At 59.3% G+C, this 20,540-nt stretch overlaps 2 protein-coding genes across 6 annotated transcripts; one reads left to right on the top strand and one right to left on the bottom strand.

The window, feature by feature from the left end:
* Nucleotides 1-205: 205 nt before the first annotated feature.
* On the top strand, nt 206-6,239 carry PNKP (polynucleotide kinase 3'-phosphatase). 2 transcript variants are annotated; one of them, XM_088027733.1, is made up of 17 exons: nt 206-298; nt 568-731; nt 1,379-1,425; nt 1,774-2,073; nt 2,960-3,039; nt 3,123-3,180; nt 3,272-3,379; nt 3,640-3,711; nt 4,741-4,789; nt 4,894-4,964; nt 5,042-5,134; nt 5,212-5,308; nt 5,398-5,459; nt 5,543-5,652; nt 5,736-5,823; nt 5,909-5,970; nt 6,076-6,239. In XM_088027733.1, exons 2-17 carry the CDS (start codon nt 581-583, stop codon nt 6,191-6,193), a joined length of 1,566 nt encoding a protein of 521 aa, XP_087883859.1. In that variant the 5' UTR covers nt 206-298; nt 568-580; the 3' UTR covers nt 6,194-6,239. The 2 variants fall into 2 exon arrangements, with proteins under 2 accessions (XP_087883859.1, XP_087883858.1); XM_088027732.1 differs by having other exon boundaries at nt 4,869-5,134.
* A 627-nt stretch (nt 6,240-6,866) lies between these two features.
* On the bottom strand, nt 6,867-14,982 carry PTOV1 (PTOV1 extended AT-hook containing adaptor protein). Of its 4 annotated transcripts, none has more exons than XR_015769194.1 (13): nt 14,605-14,982; nt 11,906-12,043; nt 11,707-11,789; nt 11,551-11,608; nt 11,355-11,462; nt 9,819-9,974; nt 9,181-9,267; nt 9,007-9,080; nt 8,867-8,924; nt 8,431-8,535; nt 7,382-7,579; nt 7,225-7,294; nt 6,867-6,995 (listed from the first exon to the last, which is right to left on the bottom strand). XR_015769194.1 is itself a non-coding variant. In XM_088027734.1 (12 exons), the coding sequence occupies exons 1-12, from the start codon at nt 14,773-14,775 to the stop codon at nt 7,283-7,285; spliced, it is 1,248 nt and encodes a 415-aa protein (XP_087883860.1). In that variant the 5' UTR covers nt 14,776-14,982; the 3' UTR covers nt 6,867-7,282. The 4 variants fall into 4 exon arrangements, 2 of the variants coding, with proteins under 2 accessions (XP_087883860.1, XP_027947251.1); XR_015769195.1 differs by having other exon boundaries at nt 7,424-7,579; XM_088027734.1 differs by having other exon boundaries at nt 6,867-7,294.
* Nucleotides 14,983-20,540: the final 5,558 nt, after the last annotated feature.

Below are 20,540 nucleotides of genomic sequence, written 5' to 3'. Positions count from 1 at the left end.
TGTTGGCGGAACGAGGAAAATCTGTCAACAGAGGACCCCCCCCCCGCCCCGCTACTGGTCGGAGGCTCCCATTGCTGCAGGAGAGATGAAGGTCAGAGCAGCGGAGGGACCGAAGGAGCCCAGGTCTGAGAGGGGGCGGGGCTTCTGTCGTGGGAGGAGCCAAGGCCCTGCCCCCTTCCGCAGGGCGAGTCATTTCCGTCCGCCGAGGAACAGAGATAGCAGCCGGCGGAGTTGCGGGCAGAGAGCCTCGGCGGGAGTTCCCTGGTCGCAAGTGGCAAGTGAGCCACGGTCAGGCACGGTGAGCGTGGGGCCGAGTCGGGGGTGCGCGTGAGGTTCTTGGCCTTTGCCCTGGAACTTTGGGGTCCGGGCTCGCGGCGGGACTGAGCGGGGCGTCGTCGCCTGGGAAACGGCGCGAGCCGGTGGCCGGCGAGAGGGTGGGATTTCCGGAGCCTTCAGCGGAAGAAGGGAAATTCCTGGTCGGGGTGGAGGGGGGAAGAGGAGGCGGGACTTCCTGTGGCAATTTGAGGACGACCTGGCACCCAAACGTGTTTACCTACTTCCCCTTAGGCTGGTGCCAGGGATGGCCGAGGTGGAGGCCCAGGGCCGCCTGTGGCTGGAGAGTCCCCCTGGGGGCGCGCCCCCCATCTTCCTGCCCTCGGACGGGCAAGTCCTTGTCCTGGGCCGGGGACCCTTGACCCAGGTTACGGACCGGAAGTGCTCCAGAAACCAAGGTGGGCGGGGCCGGAGCAGTAGGGGGTGTGGCCCGCTGCGGGAGCGGGAACTCGGTCTTGGGGAAAGGTGGACAGCCAGTCCAGTAAGGGAGCTGCTCGGCCACCGGGCGGGATTGCGTGGTGTAGCTAGTCCTGAAGTTGGTAGGTGCCCGCTGGGGAGCATAGGAAGAGAAATGCTGTGCCCCATCTGGAACTAGCCAAGATCCCTCAGTGGGGAGGGGAGGGAGCCAATCGCGAGACGAGTTGTCAGGCCACCGTGGAGGTTTGAGTCAGGTAACGACCCTTGCCAAGGCGAGAGCCGATCCTATGGTGAAAAATACCTGCTGCTAAGCAGGGCTGGGTGGTAACGGGCGAAGCCGAGGACCTGCCCCTAGCCACACGCGTCATCAAGGAGAAGCCAGTTCTATACGGAAAAATGCCCGCCCTGCCCCTAGGCGAGGGCCTGCGTCCCAGGCGACCCCGAGGCCCCTTATGTGACTACTGCCTGTAAAGGAGACATCCGGTCCCATTTAGGAATAAACTGCTTTCCCCTCCCGAATGGGTTGTATTGTCCCCATCATGTGGCCTGAAGCTGGCCATGCACCCCAGTATGGGGGAAGGCAGTCGCACAAGGATGCACATTCTGACTCCACCCTCTCAACCTTCAGTGGAGCTGGTCGCAGATCCCGGGACCAAGACCGTGGCAGTGAAACAGGTACCAGTTCCTCAGCAAGGCCTGGGGGTGGCGTTGGGGAGGAATGGCAACCCAGCAGGGACCAGCCAGGCCCATTGGAAAAACCTGGTTTGGAGGGAAGAGGGTGTGGCCAGTAGAGAAGAGCCGCCGGACTGCCGCTTCAACGGGTATCCATCCACATTTAAAATTGGATGAGACTGGACACCTGTAACTTTTCCACATCCCTGATTGGTGGTACACAGTGAAGAGGCGGGGCTTACAGGTCTGATTGGCAGGTGGGGAAGGGAAGTCCTTCCAGAAGGTCTTTAATTAGAGGAGGTTATGGGTGGGGGACGCAGCCAGTCACAAATCCTCCCTCTCCCTTTGCAGCTGGGAATTAACCCCTCAACTGCTGGGACCCAGGAGCTGACTCCTGGGTCAGAAGGTTCTCTGAGGGTGGGGGACACACTGTATTTGGTCAACGGCCTCCACCCACTAACGCTGCGCTGGGAAGAGGTCTGCACGCCTGAATCCCAGCAAGACACTCCGCCCGGCACCCCTCCGGTGGCTCCAGACGTGGCAGAGGATGTTGAGCCGCAGAAAAAGCGGATGCGGAAGTCATCCCCCGGCTGGGAGAAGTTCGAGAAGCTGCTAGTGTTTACTGCTCCTGGGGTGAAGCCCCGCAGCAAGGTGAGGGCCAAGCCGAGGGAGCCACACAGACTGGGGACCCCCCACGCAGGTCCTTCAATCTCTCTTAGCCTCCACGTTTTTGAGAAGTGGACCTGATGACAAATTCAGGGAGTGTTGTAAGCCTTGGGGGAATCGATGTATGTCAGCCCCTGCCTGACCCACCGAAACCACAGCAGTGACCACCACCATTGGAGTAGGGCTCCGGAGACCCGGGCTCCCATGCCATCACTCCACCGGCTCCAAGCCCCACTGGTCTCACCAGTAAAATGATGAACCCGTGAAGAGCATGTGGCACACTCCCCAACATGCAGTTAGCACCCAAACAACTTCACTCCTGTGTTTATTTTCACGGTTAGCCTTCTGAGGTGAAGGCCAGGGGAGGTGCGTGAGTAGGATATGAACCTCATTTTAAAACTGCCAGACCCAGGGGCTTAGGAGGAATAGGAGACGGTACAGTGAAGCTTTCAGGCTTTGCACTCAGGTGGCGGGGACCCATCTTTTTTTTTTTTTTTTTTAAGACTTTATTCATTTATTTGACAGAGAGAGACACAGCGAGAGAGGGAATATAAGCAGGGGGAGTGGGAGAGGGAGAAGCAGACTCCCCGCTGGGCAGGGAGCCCGATGCGGGGCTCGATCCCAGGACCCCGGGATCATGACCTGAGCCGAAGGCAGACGCTTAATGACTGAGCCACCCAGGCGCCCCAGCGGGGACCCATCCTTGCCATGCCTTGCCCTTACATAAGATGTGTGGGCTCTCTGTGACTCAGTTTCCCCTTGGGTGACAGGCGAGTGGTAACGTCTCTACCTTGCAGGGGTGATGCAGCCTGTGAGTCCAGGGATTGGAGGCGTAATGGGGTTGCTGTTCCTCTTTTCTTGCTGACGTCAGGTGGCCGGCTTTGATCTGGATGGGACCCTCATCACCACACGCTCTGGGAAGGTCTTTCCCACTGGCCCCAGCGACTGGAGGTGAGAAGAGGCAGAAGAAGGGGGTGAGTGGGGGGCCCCTCTGGGGCCCCCAGGTCACCTTGCCACTTTCCCACCTGCCCTAGGATCTTGTACCTTGAGATTCCGCGTAAGCTCCGGGAACTGGATGCTGAGGGCTACAAGGTGTGTGTGCTTCTGTGCGTGGTCACCAGGCTGCAGGGCAGGCTGGGGCCCTGGGGAGGGAGGCACCAGGTGACATCCATGTGCTCCCCAGCTGGTGATCTTCACCAACCAGATGGCCATTGGGCGCGGGAAGCTGCCGGCAGAGGAGTTCAAGGCCAAGGTGGAGGCTGTGGTGGAGAAGCTGGGGCTCCCCTTTCAGGTGTGGCTACAAGGGAGTCTGAGGGCTGTGGAGGTGGGGGGACAGGGACCCAGACAGAGACAGAGATGGAGATAGAGTGAGGGACAGAGAGGAGGGAACAGAGACCCAGGGAGAAGGCAGAAGAGTCGGGGAGGGGGAGGAGCGGGGACCCCGGGAGCTCTCTTTGGGTTGGTGAGGGTTGGGGTAGCATCCCTGGGACCCACGTGCCCTTGAAGGATTCCAGGAAGGAGCCCAGGATGGTGTCTAACTTCCGCCCACAGGTGCTGGTGGCCACGCACGCCGGCTTGTACCGGAAGCCGGTGATCGGCATGTGGGACCATCTGCGGGAGCAGGTGAGTGGCGGTCTCCCCATGGCTCCCCTCTTCCCTCACGCGGCCCAGCTTCCCCCCTGCAGGTCTCTGGTATTTGGCCTCCTTTCGCTCCCTCCCATCTCCTCCCCTGGTCCTTGCCTCCTGTTTCCACCTGTCCCATTCTGTTGGTTCGCGAGGGCGGCGCTCTTCAACCCTGGGGGTCAGAGTGGTTGAGTGACAAATCAGTCGTTCGTGCGTTCTTTTGTGTGTGCATTTGTTCTGAAGCTCGACAGCTTCTTGAACTGAAGGTTAGTGTACAAGACAGACCTGCTGGGGCGCTCACATACCTGTGAGGGCGCAGGCAATAGGCGCGCAGACCGGGGTGTAAAATAGTGGGAGGGATGAAGCAAGGGAAGGCAGGGTTTACCTACAGTGGTCAGGTAAGGCCTTTCCCAGTTGCCCTGGGAGATCTGAAGCTGGTGAGGGAGGGAGCCATGTGGGTAGCTGGGAAGAGTGGTTTAGGTGGCAGTAGCAGAAGTGTAAAGGTCCTGAGGCAGGGCTGTGACTAGTGTGTTCCGGGACCATGAAGAGGCCTTGGTGGCTGGACCAGAGTGGAGGTTGGGATGAGGGTGGGGCGTGAGGTCAGAGAGCTGGCAGGTGTCAGACAGTGAGGCCTAGTGGGCCAGGGAAGGGTTTCCCTTTTACCCAGCGAGGGAGCAAAGAAGGTGCTCAGGCGCGTTGGGAGGAGAGGAATCTCCGGAAGTAGGAACTGGCACCCTCTGGTGGCCGCTTGGGGAACAGATGGGTGAGGGCAGAAGCCAGGAGCCCAGCCAGCAGCCAGGATCGAACAGTCCAGGATCCAGGTGGTGGCAGTGAAGAGGGGTGAGAAGGGGCCCGACGGCAGAGCCAGCAGGACGTGCTGATGGGCTGGGGCACGAAAGGCCAGAGGTCAGGCCTAACGCAGGGCACAGATGGAGCCGAGCAGCCCGGGGCACCCGTTAGCGTTCTGGGGAAACAGATGCGGGAGTGGGTTCCTCATTGCCTGCGGTCTTGTCACCTGTCCCTCCCCAGGCCAACGAGGGTGTGCCCATCTCCATCGGGGACAGTGTCTTCGTGGGAGGTAAGGACCCAGGGGTGGGGAGAGTATGTGGGTCTCCCAGGGCCAGCGGCTTCTGTTCCCAAGGTCACTGGTGGAAAAGGAGGGGTGTGTCTTCTGCGTTCCAGACGCAGCTGGACGCCCAGCCAACTGGGCCCCTGGGCGGAAGAAGAAAGACTTCTCTTGTGCAGACCGTCTGGTGAGGCCCCTGTCCCCTCCTCGTCGGGAGCCATGTCCCCACCTTGTCTGACATGTGTCCCTCCAACCCCCACCCAGTTTGCGCTCAACCTCGGCCTGCCCTTCGCCACACCAGAGGAGTTCTTTCTGAAGTGGCCCGTCGCCAGCTTCGTGCTCCCCACCTTTGACCCGGTGAGGCCCTCGGGGCGGGAATGGGGGGCGCGGGGGGATGAGGAGGGGGTCACACTCGTTGTGCCCGCCCCTCCCAGAGAACTGTCTCTCCCTCGGGGCCGCTCTACCTCCCTGAGTCCAGCTCCCTCTTGAGCTCCGACCCTGAAGTGGTGGTCGCCGTGGGATTTCCTGGGGGTGAGACACCCTGACCCCGGGCCTCTAGAAGCCCCCGCCCGGCTCTGGGTCCTCGGGCTGCCCCTGATCCTGCCCCCACCCCCCCACAGCTGGCAAGTCCACCTTCCTCCAGGAGCACCTCGTGTCGGCGGGCTACGTCCACGTGAACAGGGTGAGCCGCCGCGCCCCCCCCAGGCTGGGGGCAGGTCCTTCCTTGCCTGCCCCCCCCCTCAGGGTCTCCCCCATGTCCCCTAGGACACGCTGGGCTCGTGGCAGCGCTGTGTGACCACGTGCGAGACCGCTCTAAAGCAAAGGAAACGGGTTGTGATCGACAACACCAACCCAGACCCTCCGAGCCGGGCCAGGTACCGGGGTCCCAGGGCGTGGCCCCCCCGGGGCGGGGTGCTCAGGGCCCCTTCCCAGCCTGGCCCCTTCCTGGCCCCCACAGGTACATTAAGTGTGCCCGGGACGCGGGGGTCCCCTGCCGCTGCTTCCTCTTCACGGCCACCCTGGAGCAGGCACGCCACAACAACCGGGTGAGCTGGCCCGTACCCCTGCCGCCACGCTCCCCTCCGTCCCCCCAATTCCCGGCGCGCCCTCCTGACCCCCGCCCCCCCGCAGTTCCGGGAGATGACAGGCTCCTCTCACGCCCCGGTGTCCGACGTGGTCATGTACGGCTACAGGTGAGCAGCACTGCCGGGGGGGGGGGGGGGGGGGGTAGGACGCCGGGCAGCCCCGGGCCGGGTTTCACATTCCGCCGCCCGCCCCCCCCATCACCCTGGCGCCAGGAAGCAGTTCGAGGCCCCGACTCTGGCGGAAGGATTCTCGGCGATCCTGGAAATCCCGTTCCGGCTGAATCTGGAGCCTCCGCTCGAGCGGTTGTACTGCCAGTTCTCGGAGGGCTGAGCGACCCCCCCCCCCACCCCCCCCAATAAATTCTGTTTTTTTTTAAGCTTGGGCAGCACTGTGCTGGGAAGAAGGGTGGTCTACCAGGGGAGGACAGGCCCCCTGGCCAGGCCCCAGGCAGGGCCTCAAGGCCTGGGACTCCGTGGGCTGCGCACTCGCCGGCAGAGGGTAGTAACCATGGCTGTGGGCACCCTCGATAGAAGCTGGGGAACCCCGCAAGGGCAGGACCCCAAAGGAATGGGGGGGGCCTCTTCCCGGCCTGTGGCTGCCCAGCCGCAAAGCCAACCAAGGAGCACGAGTGATGGGACCCTGAGGATGAGAGCTGGATCCCGCGTTTGGTGAGAGACTGCAGCCTACACTTGATGGGGGGGGGGGGGGTCCCAGGCAGTGTTTGCTGCCAGCCGAGTGCGGCCTGTTGAATCCAGAGGGACAGAGGAGCGCCGCCCAGGGAGGACAGGCCACCAGCCACGGCCCACTGGGGACTGAGCAGCCACTGAAGACAGAGGCAGCTCCACAAAGGTGCCCGTGAGCTCAGAAGTGGCCTCCCTCGGAAATCTGTGAGAAACGCACGTTCCCGGTCCCCACCGCTGAAGGACTCAGACCTGGGGCTGGGCTGGGCTCGCTCTCTCCCCCCCAACCCCAAGGCATCTGCACAGGAGCCTGGTAGCCAACAGGCTTTTAAAAGACTTTATTGGGGACACGTACAGGGGTGGGGACCGTCCTTGGAGACCTCTCCGGCCACAGTCCGCCATCTCGCTGGAGAGTTGCCATCCCCAGGGGCCCCTGCTCAGAAGCATCGGACCTGGGGGCAGGAGGAGAGTGGGAGGGGCCGGACCAGGCCTCCCGTTGCCCCCCCGGGGCGCGCCCAGCACCGCAGCTCCCGCACCTCCCGGGACCGACAGGAACCGACAGGAACCGACAGGAACCGACATGCCTCTCCGCTCTCATCTCAAGGCCAGGGTCACTGTCTCCCTTCCGAAACCCCAGACACAACCGAGGCCCGCCCCCAACCCAAGCCGGATGCCACTCACCAGTTTTGGCAGGGGTCTCGTCTGTGACTCCTGGAGGGGCCCAGCCTGGGAGTGGCCACTACCCCCCCATCTGTGGGGGGAGGAAGGCGGGGAGGAGGTGTCAGCAGGGGGAGGGGGGCGTGAGCAGAGGGGAGGGGAGCCCCGCCCGCTGCCTCACCCCCCGCTGCTGCTGTTCCTGCTCCAGGTTCCGCTGCAGGACCTGCTGCTGGTTGGCAATGACACGCCGGATGCCGTTGACAAAGTTGCTCTGGTCGTGGGGGATGAGGCCGATGAAGATCTTCTTCTCCGACGAGTACAGGAGCATGAGCACGCGCACCTCGCACGACGCCTTGTAGGAAAAGTGCACGCAGCCGGCCTGGCGGGCGCGGAGCGGGGGGTCAGCGCCTGGCGGGGGCGTGGACGCTCCCCCCCAGAGCCACAGGGGTTCCCACATGCAGGCGGCTGCACAGAGGCATCCAGGAGTGGGCAGCGCCCCACCCCGGCGGCCGCACGAGACGCACAGGCCCCCGTGCGCCGCCTCGGCGGGAGCCCTTTCCGAGCGCGCCCACAGTGGAGCCGGGGGGGGGGGGGTGCTCTGCAGGATCTCCTGCGGGAAGGCAAACTTTTAATGCCAGAGAAACACACAGCCCTCCCCTCAGGGACACACACGCACGGCTGTGATCGGATCGGCCGCAGGGCGGACACTGGCCCGGTGCAGCGATAGCTGCGCTTCCACGAGCCCCGGAGGACAACCCGCTTCACCTCGCAGATGGAGAAACTGAGGCAAGACCCACTGGAACATAATTCAGTGCTTAGAGCTCAGGCGGGAAGCAGACAGACCTCCCTGCCTGGCAAGGGGCCTGCGGGAGCCTCAGGTTTTCGCCGAAACACCTTCAGGGATAGGGGCGCCCCGTCCCCAAGGAGAGCAGGAGGAAGGCAGCAGGACCTGGGAGCAACGGCTCTGCGCTCCGTGGCATCAGCCCCTCCAGGCTTTGAGTTAACCCTGGGCCTGCCTCTGGGCCTCGGTTTCCCCAACTATAAAATGCGATCAGGACAGCAGATCCCCAGCGGAGTCCGTGGACTGGGAGCCACCAGGCGTCTAGGCACAAGGCCAACCTGCAGTCACCGGGGCCACCACGGTGCTCCCCCAGCTGGTGTGGAGAAACAGTTGCCGTCCCTCATCTGGTTCTTACAGCCAGCCCGCCCAGCGGCCCACGCCCCACTCACAAAACCGTTGTCCATGATCCGGCAGAGGCTCTTCAGCGTTTCCAAGTCCTTGGTGAAGTGGAATTGCACCAGGCGAGAGTTCCGGAACAGCGGCACCAGGGTGGTCTGCGTGGAAGCCGGGGCAGCTCTGTGACGCACAAGCCCTGCCTCCGCACAGTCCCCACACCATGGTGGCACCTACTTACAACCTCGGACAGGTCCTGTGGGGGGAACCCCCCCCCGGGGAGCTGCTCTCCACACCTGCCTGCCTGCACTTGTCACAGAGGCCAGCCACCGGCCACAGGGCCCTTGCACATGCCATCTCTTGATCCAGAATGGTCTCCATCCGGCAGCCCCAGGGTCCCCTCCTCCAGGAAGCACTGTGGGCAGCCCGTGGCCCCAAGGTCTACACTGGCCGTGGCACAGGCATGGCAGGCCTAGAGCCCGTCACACTCACCAGCAGCTGCTGCGGGATGAGCTGCATGTACAGCTTCCTCGGCCACTGCTCAGTCCTCCTGTGGGGCACAAGGGGACAAGGGTCAGGAAGCTGGGTCTCACCGGGACCCTGCCTCTGCCCTCACCCTGCCCCATACTCACAGAATCTCCCCTTGGTTCACATAGACGTGCGAAGGCAGCCACCTCTTGGACCGACTATTGGGCTCAGGCCTGGGCTTTTGGGGAGAGGAAGGGGATGACATCAGGAGTGGGGCGGCGCCCCAGTCAGCGAGCATATGCTGGGCTCAAGACCACCCACGTCCCCCCAGCACTCACCTCTTGCCACTCCATGACGCCACTCCACGCCAGGAACTTGTTGTTGACGATCTGAACTGGGCCTGCGACACCACCAGGGCCCACTGCCTGCAGGAGCAGGAAAGGGGGGCTAGTGCCCGGGAGCGCCCCAGAGAAGGCTTCTGGGAAACCTCAGCTCCGCCTTGAAGACCCTCGCCCCAGCCTCCTTTCTGGCTCCTCAGCTTCCAGTCTGCCCGCAGCCCCAGGGGACTCCCCAATGCTGGTCCTACCCTTCACTTGCTCATAGACCTCCCATGGCTCCCAAATGCCCGGGAACAAGTCTCAGATGCTCAACCTGGGGCACCAACTCCAGAGGCTCTGCCTCTGAGAACTGGACAGCCCTGTAGTTTGTTGCACATACAGGGACACCAGGGAGAAGGGAGACAGCATTCACAAGTAACTCGTAGGTCAGGTGAGCTAGGACACACCGTCACCCTCCAGAGCCTTCCAGCCACACGCGGCGCTCCCCACGAGCCTGCCTAGCCACGTCCCTGCCCCGCCCCACACGGGCGTCCCTCCTGGCACGAACCGCCCTCCACGACGCCCTGTGCTCTTCCAAGCCTCACTGACATGCCCGCTGCCCGGGGACCCGAGGCCTGGCCTGGGCGCTGCCAGCCCACCTGTTTGCGCGTGGTGATGACCTGCCGGATGGCGTTGACAAAGCCGCTCTGGTCGTAGGGGATGAGGCCCATGAAGATCTTCTTCTTGGACGAGTACAGGAGCATGAGCACCCGCACCTCGCAGGGGGAGATGTGGGGGAAGAGCATACACCCCGCCTGGGGGAGGGGAACAGGACGTCAGGGAGCCCAGCGCGTTGCCAAGGGGCCAGACACCCCCCTGGGCGTGCACTGTGCTGTCCCCCGCACCTGGGGAGTCCGGGGTCACCTCGGGGGGGTGAGGAGCCTGCGAGGGCTCCTCCCACCCACGTCCCCCTCTTGATGCCAGTCCCGTCCCTGAGAGCAGGACCTGCCTTTGCTAACGGGGCCAGAACAGCCTCCAGAGAAGCCCTGGGTGCAAACCCAGCTCTGCTTCCTCCCACAGTGACCTGACGCCAGTCGCCTTATGCTCCTGGACCTCAGTTTTCCTGTCTGTAAAGTGGCCTGGTCACAGGAGCCTCCACAGTCAGCGCCACATAAACATTTGTCACATGAGATCCTAGTGCCTCCTCGGTGGGACCTGGGAAACCAGGAGTCTGACGGATCCCTCCGTCAGGGCTGTCGGGACGAAGGGGCGTGCACTTCGGAGAGTCCCCAGGCTACCAGCCTGCCATCTCTTGTCACCCAGGGACCACTTGCTCTGGGAGCTTGTCCCCCACCTTCCTGGACCCATGTGCAGCCATCGGCCCTCCCTACAGCCTGAGGGCCCCGCCGGCCACACACAGCAGCCCCTCCACAGCGTGGTGCCGAACTAACGGGGGACCAGTCAGGCAAGAGCCCCCGCACCGGACAACCCCTGGTCTGTCCGGCCCGACGGAACGGGAACCTGCCTGGACACGGGGTCATGGCCCACACAGCACCTGGAGGCCGGAGGATGGTAGAGGGAGGAGGGGTGCTGGTCCCAGAAGGGACCCCAGAGCTGAGTCCTGTGGTGTCCTGGGCGGACAACCTGCTCTCGTCGCATGTCCCCCCCATACTGGCACCTGTCCCCTTCCACAGCCAGACTCCTGTGCTGAAACCAGAGTCCGGATGAGGCCCAGACTGGGGGGGCCACAGAGACCACGCTGAGATTCACTTCCTGGCTGCCCAGCCCCACGGCTGCCCCAGCCTGTGGCTACAGGGCGTTTGCCACACACGCAAATCACTGCCGCAAGCACCTTCCACAAACTTCTAATAGCCCAAAGGACTGAGTCCCGCCGTGAGCCCCACTTGCCAGAGGAGGAAAGGGCCCCAACACAGAGCATCACAGAGTATCCCCGCCGCCTTCTGTCAGTAGGTCCCCGTCACGTGCTGTGTCCCCAACGGGCTCCTGGGTCCCCGGAGAGCCAGCGGGGCCCTCTACTCACTTGTGTCCCCGACGAGCGCTGCCCGAGGTCCAGGAGCCAGAGGCAGGGGCGCTCCTGTAGGCCCTGCTCTGCCTGAGACCCTCACTCACCGAGGCCACAGAGAAAAAGCGCCCCTGGGGCCCCTGCCCCCCCCACCCCCGCCCCCTCTACTCACGAAGCCGTTGCCCATCACACGGCAGAGCCCCTTGAGAGAGTCGCAGTCTCTGTTGGTGAAGTGGAACTGAGCCAGCTGGGAGTTGCGGAACAGGGGGCCCAGGGTGGTCTGCGGGCAACAACGGGGCCTCTGGGTCACCGCTGGGGGGCAGGGGGCTGCAGGGAGCGGGTCGCGGGGGGCCGGAGGTGGGTCTTACCAGCAGCTGCTGCGGGATGAGCTGCATGATCAGCTTCTGGGGCCACTGGTCCGTCTCCCTGCGGGGGGCGGAGGTCAGGGGAGGCCCAGCGCTCCCCGCCGGGCCGTCCCCCCCCGCGCGCCGCCCCCCCCCCCCCACGTGCCCACCGCGACTCACAGGTTCTCGCCCTGGTTCACGTAGGCCTGGCAGGGGAGGGCCCGCTTCAGCTTCGCTGTGGAGTCGGAGTAGGGTCTGCGCTTCTGTCGTGGGAGCGGGAGGGGTCGCTGGACACCACCGAGATGCCCCGGCCCGCCCCACCCGCAGGGCCAGCCCCCAGCCCCCACGGGGACTCACAAGGGGCCCGGCCACAGCTCACCTCCTGCCACTCAAGGACGCCACTCCAGGCCAGCAGCTTGTTGCTGAGCCGGTGCTCGCCCACAGCCAGGCCCCCGAGGGCGAGCCCAGGCGAGGAGGGCCCAATGGGACCCAAGGCTCCAAAGACCCGAGCACCTTGCTGCAGCAGAGGGGAGCGGGGAAACTGAGGCTGAGGGACCCGCAAGGGCAGGCTGCCCCCTCCCCACATACATCCCAACGTTCAGACCCAAATACCCTGCTCAGAAACTCCTGGGACCACATCCAAAGCCCCTGTCCCAGGGGTCAAGACCCCAAGTAGCTGATCTCCACGTCTTTTTCCTGCCACTACTCCAGAACCCGAGACCCCCAGATCCCACTTGTCACTTCAGCAATGGTCCCCGTCACCTTCCAGACCCTGCTCCAGCTGCGCTCTCGGCCTGGAATGCCATCCCACCCCCTTCGGGAGATGCCATCCATTCACGCCCCTGGCCTGAGCAACTCTTGGTCCCTCTGTCCTGACCCAACTCAGAAACCAGCCCTCTGGGGGCCCAAGGCCTCATCGAAGCTCCCACAATGCAGAGGCCAGCCCGGACTGTGACTGGCTGCCTGGTACACTGGTGTGCCCCAACGCGCCCATGCTCAAAATTCTTCTAAAGCTCCGCATGGCCCTCAAGAGGAAGTCTGGACTCTCCCCCTCTAGCTCCCTCCAACCCTTCCAGGTGGTCACAGGCCCTCCTACCCTTGCAGACCCTGTGTCGCAACCACACCAGGGTGACCTCAGGGGGTGGAGAAGGTAAAGCCAAACAAACGGAACCATCCAGGAAGGCAGGGAGACTTTTGGAACAGGGAGTGTAACACCTGGAGGAGTCTCAAACACAACATCTCGAGAGCGTTTGCAGAACACCAGGAGAACGTTCCACCAATAAAGCCAAGGAAAGCTCCACATTCTACTCTTCACAGGGCACTCTAACAGCTCTTTTTTTTTTTTAAACCAAAAACATCTCAAAGCAAACAAGGGAAGGCTTTGGAACAAGCTGGCAACAAGAAACCCCTGAAAACCTCACTCTTAAATGCCTCCGAGCAGCAAAAAAACTGTAACGGTTGTTGTTACTTTTTATCTCACTACTAATAGGTAACCTCTGCATTTCCCACAATGCACACAGGTGCCTTTTGTCCCAGAAGGACAGGCAGGAAAAGTTGTATTTTGTGGGGGCTTAAAAAGTAAAAAAAAAAACAAAACCTGAACCAGCATGTCCTCCATCTGGGCAGGTGATTCTGGAATTTGGGCAATGGTATCAGGAAAAAAACCAGGGAGCATCTTACTGTAGGAACGTGTTGTTACGCCTTCAGGGCCAGACTGAGTCTGAGACGCAGGATGGGCGTTGAAGCCCTGAGTGCTTAGGTGCCACAGGTGGGGCATAGAACATCTGAGAATAGGTCCTTAGAGCACACCGCTGAAGGGCCTTTAGAGATCCCGGTGAATGCACTTAAGGATCCAGCACAGCGTAAACTGCAGGCGCACGTGTTTAAAGTCTGCTTTGTCTGGGAAGGCAAGCTGACCATGCAGGACCTGAAAGATGTTTTGGTCTAGAATGTAAAGGCCAGGAACGCTTATCTTAAAGTGCAGGTTTACCTGCAACAACAAGGCGGGCACATCAAAGTGGAGGACTGCGCTGAGGGACTAGGCTTAAAACCAATCCTAAAGGAAACCTCCCAAGTGGGCAAGTGTGTGAAAAATTTGGCTGTGTCTCTGACATGTGAATTGTTTACTACACAGGGAGGCCTGTTTCCTTAGGATGCACGTTTAAAGACCCAGGAAACGCTTCTGAACTACATGTGACTGCTCAACTAGAGGGGTGAGCCAGTGCAGCAAAGGGAGGTTTGGGGAGGTATTTAGAGACTTTGGTATCTAAGTTTAAGATCCGAGGAAGCCTGTTTAAGGCTTGTGTGGGGCTGCCACAGCTGCATGCCATGCACAGGACGGGGCAGTGTGCGAAAGAAAGAAGCGAACTCCAGAGCCAGCCTAGGGCAAAACGCACATCTGGGCAAGCGTGAAACGTCAGGATGTGCAGTTTTACTATTCTAGGTACGCCTGAAGATTTTTGCGGGCATATTTTGGGTCTGGGGAAGCGTGCATAGTTAATGTACCTGCAAAGCCAGATGTTTACGTTTGGGCTTGCTGCACTCCGTAAGGGCATCCCACATCTGGGCGGGCATGCAAATCCTGGGCGCACACGCCACGGGCGCCGTGCGGACGCGCGCGGGCCCGGAGAAGAACACCCCCCCCGGTGCAACACCTGAGCACGCGAGTGCAAAGACGCGGGCCCCTCTCGCCGCGGCCCCTCAGCCCCCTCCCCCATTTCCAGATTTCCTGCCCGAAGAGAGACCCAACTTTCCAATTGGAAAAACAAGCGGGCACGCCGCCCGCCCGCCCCCCACCCCTCTTTTAAATCGGGACGCGGAGTCAGCAGTAATTTGAGCCCTCCCCGCCCCCGTACCCCACCCCCGCCACCCCAGCCCAAACGCGCAACAAAGGGGAGAGCCCGGCGCGTACCACCCGGGGGGGGGTTCCACGGGGGAGCCCGGCCCTAAACGGGACCACCCCCGGGACCACCCGGAGACCCCAGAGAGGAGGAAGCCGTGGACAAAGACCCGAGCCCGGGGGAGGGGCTGGCGGGGGCGGGGCCGTGGAAGGCTCTGGAAAAAAGGCGGGGGGCTCACCATGGGAGGGGCCGAACGGGCCCGGATCCGCGGCGGCTGCGGGCCGCGGGGGCTGGCTGGCCAGGAGCGCGAGCGGGCGGCGCGCACCGTAAGGGGCCGCGGGGGGCGACCGCGACCCCCGAGGGGGCCCCCAGCGCCGGAGCGGTGCGGAGCGCGGCGCGGACGGACCATGGCGGGCGCGGGCCGAGAGGGTTGGGGGTTGCCACGGGCCGCACGGGGGCTGCGGGCTCCACCGACTGAGGGGCGCGGGCGCGCGGCTTCGGGGGAGACGGGCTGAGCTGTACCACGCGCGGGGGACGCGCCGCCGGAGAGGGGTCGCCGCGGCCAAACCACTGCGGCGAGCGGGGGAGCGCGGCGCGTACCAAGAGCGTCCGCGAGGGGGCGTGGCCGGGCTGTACCAAAATAGGCCCGGGGAGCCTCAGGAAACGGAGAGGGTGTGTGGGGCGGGGAACACGGCCATTGGAAGATACTCTGGGCGGCTCGAGCTACAGGGGGAGGACCTGAGAGGACGGGTGTGCCACAGCTTCAGGGGGGGTGTGGCGGGAGCGGCCGCACCGAAGAGTGCGGGGGGGATTGATGAACGTAGAAGGCGATACCAAGTTGGCTACGGACTGGGGGAGAGGATACCAAGAGACCCTACCCTGAGTCCCGGACGCGCGGAGCCGGGAGACTACACCAACTCACCTCAGGAAGAGGAGCAATAAAGAATAGTGGGCCTGGGGGTAAAGGAACCTACCTAAAAGTTTGGGGATGCAGATCATACCTTGCACCAGGGGAGGACTTAATGTTTGAAGGCAGTGACGTGGCTAGGTGGGCCGGAGACCACAAGTCCCAGCGGCCCCCGCGCGGCCTAGGCGGGGCCAGGGATCCCAAGAGAGGCCGCCAGTCACTGCTGCGTGTCCATTGGCCCCCGCACCCTAGGCTCCGCCCACCGCCCTAGGTACCTCCTCCGGCTAAGCCGCCCGCCTCTCAGGGCCGTTCATTGATTCACTCATTCACTCAACTATTGCATGGCTGCGTATTCACTTACTAGAAGTTGTGTGACATTTGTTTAAATTTGCCTGTTTCCGAATCGTGGATAACGGGTACCCGTAAAGAGGTTATAAGGATTATGAGTTAAAGTAGTAGGATCGGTACTCAGCATGGTAACGACTTAAATGTTAACTTTTCTTTTTCTTTAAAAAAAAAAAAGTCATTGTGATGAACACCCGGTGATTAAAATAAAAATTTTTAAAAAATCATTATGAGTACTACTGTTTCCAGTATGCGCGGGCAGTAAGTATACTGTGATGACCAAAACAGACTGGGTCCCTCACAGAGACCAAGATCCACTGGAGATGACAATCAGTTTGGGATACGAATAATGCAAATAAATGCACAGGACAATGGCATGGTGACCATGAGGAGTCAAGGAAGTGACCTTTATTTGGGTCATTCTATTTGGGCTGGAAGAGTCCTAAGATGAGGGAACAGCAAGGGCACAAGTCCTGAGAGTGGAAGGAGAGTAAGGGAAGTGCGCGTAGCTGGGGCGGATTGAGGGTGGAGGAGAGCGGTGGAAATAGGGAGATGCTGGGGTCCACAAGCAGAGTCCTGTGGCCTCGGGATGGAATTTGAATTTTAATCTCACTTTGCTGGGGAACCACTGGAAGGTTTTCAACAAGGGAGTGACATAGACTCACTTAGTTTTGAACAGATTGTTCATAGAATGCCTAGAAACATGCACACAGTATCTCTACAAGTCTATAGAGACAGGTGGGACCCACAGTCGCCTCTGAGGAGAGAAGGCAACAGACTGAGGGAATGGGGCCACCGGGGTGGAAGGGAGAGTCACTTTACTCTCTTGGACTATTTGGAATTCTCACTGTATGCAAATGTTGCCTACTGAAAAATGACCTTTGAAATATTTAAATCTTTTCTGAAGGATTCCCCTGGCTGCCATGTTGAAAACAAGATGGAAGGGGAGCAATGAAAGCCGAAGGGCAGAGAGAAGACTGTGCTAATAATCCAGACAGGAGGCACAGATGGGATGGACACAGGCAGGGCGGCCACAGTGGAGGTGGTCGTTTACACAGTTCATTTCAAGCTGGAACCCAAAGGACTTGTGTAGAGAGTGAGAGAAAAGGAGGGAAGCATGAGGCCAAGGCGTCTGCCTGTACAGGGATGCTGCTTAGTGAAAGGGAGCCAACTCTGGGCGCAGGCGGAAATCCCTGCTTCCATTTGTGATGTGTTAATTTTGAGATGTTGACTAAGCAATGTGGATAGGGGAGTCTGGAGATAGAACTTCAGGAGTCTTCCGTGCCCGAATCAATGAGACACTGAGATCACAAAGAGCACGTGTGTAGACAGGGACCAGGACACTCCATCCCTTTAGAGGTGAGAGTCCTGAGGAGCAACCAGCAAATGAGACAGAGGAGTGGCCCGTGAAATCGGAGAAGCCCTGAGCCAGGATGTATTTACCCCCACCCACGAAGCCGCCTGTGCAACCCTGAGTTCCAAATCTGACTTGGATTGTGACCAAATGGAGTCTGTGTTCTCTGGACCCAGACCGTAAGTTAGATATCAACGGTTACCTCCAGACCCCTGACAACCACCCACGTCAGGACAACCGACCACTGGCAGCAGGAAGGAGACAGAACCACAGGGACAGAAGCCTCTTTAATCTCCCTGAATCCTCATTTCTCACCATTCCCCTTGGTCCAAGACTTCACAGTCTCTTGCCTAGATCACCCTCCTAACTCTTGCCGCCATGTCTCTCCCTTCACTAATCAAAACACTCTAGTGGCTTCCCAGTCCCCTTAGAATTCAACACAAACTTCCTCTAATGCCCCCATGGTGGACCCCTGCTGTTCTATCCAGACTGATCTCTTCCACATCCTTCCTGCTCTCCATCATCCTTCAGCTCCCATCAGGACACATGTGTGGGCACGAATTCCCAGGACTGTATAAGCAGAGAGAAAGCTGTGCCAGGATACACTCCAGCGGGAGCAAAATGAAAACATCCCAGAACGTGAAATAAAAACGTAGGCTGAAATTCTAAGTCGTACTACAGTACAGCCCTCTGAAGCCAAATGGCTTACCCAGTGTGCCAGTTTGAAAGACAGCTGCCCATTTCATCTGTAAAACCTGCCGTCCAGGCTAGCAGGCTGGTATGACTAAGCAATTTTGCTCCCATCTGGGATGCTGTATGCTTCCTGCAAAGTAGCAGTCTGCTACCAAACCTGTTTATGCCAGTTGCTCTTAAGTTAATAACTTAATCCTATCAAACCAATAAAATATTAACGCAAGAGAGTTGTTTATATGGAGAGCAGGTTGCCCGCATTGGAGAAATAGAAGTGAGTTGCTTAAAAAAAAAAAAAAAAGACAAAACAGCGGCGCCTTGGTGGCTCAGTTGGTTGAGCATCTGACTCAATTTAGACTCAGGTCATGATCTCATGGGTCACGGGATCAAGCCCCAAGTCGGGTTCTGAGCTCATCGGGGAGTCTGCTTGAGATTGTCTCTCTCCCTCTGCCCCTCCTCCGCTTCCAGCAGGATTTATTGACTTTTAGAGAGAGATTGAGAACTTGTGAGAACAAGTCGGGGGAGGGGCAGAGGGAGAGAGAGAATCTCAAGCAGATTCCCTGCTGTGCTCAGACCTGACACAGGGTTTGATCCCATGACCCATGAGATCATGACCTGAGCAAAATTCAAGTCGGGCTGCTTAACCAACTGAGCCACCCAGGTGCACCAATAAATCTTAAAAAAAAAAAAAAAGACAAACACTGGAAATTATAAATGACTTGTGCTTTGTGGATGTAGTTTTTACAAGATTATGATGTATGATAAATGGGAGACCAATACTTAAAGAAAAGGTCTTGGTCCTACCCAAAGAGATGAATGTCTGTTTAAATGTTCTTGGTTAAAACAAAACATTTAAAGTGTTCAGATGCTCATTAGTGCTATCTGCCATATATTTTGAACTCCACTTTGCCCAGCAATGAAAAGGATTGCACTTCCTGACCCCATATGGTCCAGTGGGGCTATGTGATGAATTCTGGCCAGTGAGATATGAGCAAAATGACATATGTAAATTCGGTCCAGAGCATTTAATTACTAGCGCAAGCCCAGAGCTCCCTATGCCTTTCCCATGCTTCTGGCAATATTCAAGATCTATTAGCAGTGGCTCCAAGCTGACCCTCTGTGTAACAGGAGGGAGAAAACCCACCTTTGCTACTTCAAGTCACTGCAATTTGGAAGTTGTTTTTGCAGCCAAACCCAGCCCACCCTGACATATAAATGTCCTTTTCAAATAATCCCACTTAACCAACCTGACTGAGTTTACTAAAAGGGCAAATTGGGAGTACATATGGGTTGGATATGTATGTGACACAGACAAGAACACAAAGGCAACACGGACAAATAAAAATGCTTCACACAACAAAATGGGAGTAAAGAGATCTCTGTCTTGAAGATTCTTTGTTTTTTGGTTTCACAATTACAAAATAATGTTTAAAAAAAAAAAAACGGTCTGGGGATGCCTGGGTGGCTCAGTCGGTTAAGCGTCTGCCTTCGGCTCAGGTCATGATCCCGGGGTCCTGGGATCGAGCCCCGCATCGGGCTCCCTGCTCGGCGGGAAGCCTGCTTCTCCCTCTGCCTCTGCCCCTCCCCCACCACTCTAGTTCTCTCCCCTCCCCCCGAAATAAAATTAAAGAAATCTTTAAAAAAAAGAAAAGAAAAAGTCTGCCTGATACGTGCTCTTCAGGCTCTATATATTCTTCCTTAAACTTTCTCATCATGATTTCTACTTATCTGTGGCTCCCACATTAGCCTGGGAGCTTTGTAAGGACAAGGACCACGTCTAGCTTATTCACAGCAATGTCCCAAAAGCCCCGCACAGAGCACTCTAGGTCCGAGTGCACATCCCCCTCAGAACGCCCTCCACGCCTCTACAGAAGTGGTGTGAGGTGTTCAACACCCCATTTCCCCTTCCAGGGCACACCAGAAAACCACGTGTCCCAGCTTCCCCCGGAGGAGACGGGGATGATTTCGTTCTCACCCGTGGTAGCATAAGCATGAACATGATGTCAGGAGTATCGCTTCTGGTCCCAAGCAGACATAAGCCTGTGTGTACTCTCCATGCCCATGTTCTGTTCCCAGTTGGAGACCAAAGACCCCAAAAGGAAGGGGCTGGTTATTGAACCAAAGCAGCGGGACTCCTGAGTTACTATTGGAGGACAGCCACCAGGGGGAACAGCCTGACCCACATTAGACTCTGGGGGAAGTTATTAAATTCTCACCAGGGCCCTTCAAGGTCACTTTATTAGAGCCTCACCTTACAGACAGGAGAGAACCTTCTGCACGGTGAGCAACCTGGCCGCTTCCTGCCAACTAGAGGGCAGGACCACACCCATCTTTTCACTGCCTCATCCCCAGTCCCTCTCAGGCATCCAATCAATATCTTTCAAACAAATGAATTGCAAATTTACCACCTCCGGGGCCAACCGGGCCCCTGCTGCTGCCTCCTGGTATTCTATCAAGTTCCTCGAGGTTCTCAGTAATAACCTGGTTGATCGTGAGCCACGCCCCAGTGGAGTGGGTTGGACTCCTTGTCAGAACAGGTGCCAGCCTGGATCACTTCATTTTAAAAAAGATCATTCTTGGGAAAGCAGTAATAATAGATATTTCCTGAACACTATGTTTAGCGTTTCCCTTTTCAACTCACGCCATGAGGATGGCAATCTTATCATCCTCATTCTACAGATAGGGAAACCAAGGATCGGGGAGGCAAGGGCCTGAGGTCACAGCCGAGGACAGGCTGAGGGGGTCTCAAGCCCAGGTTCCTGATTAACCTCAGCAGAAGCCCGTGCCCCCGACCTGATGGAGAAAGACGAGGGGCATCAGGAGTGAACACCTCACTTTCCTGTCCCTCGTTCCCGAGGCACACCATGGCTATCAACTC

The sequence above is a fragment of the Eumetopias jubatus genome, unplaced genomic scaffold, assembly GCF_037043125.1.
Source record: "Eumetopias jubatus isolate StellerSeaLion01/CBP00866 unplaced genomic scaffold, mEumJub1_p1.0 scaffold_10, whole genome shotgun sequence".
NCBI classification, from domain to species: Eukaryota; Metazoa; Chordata; class Mammalia; order Carnivora; family Otariidae; genus Eumetopias; species Eumetopias jubatus.
Note: the sequence above shows the minus strand (reverse complement) of the source record. Positions and strands in the feature narration are given on the sequence as shown.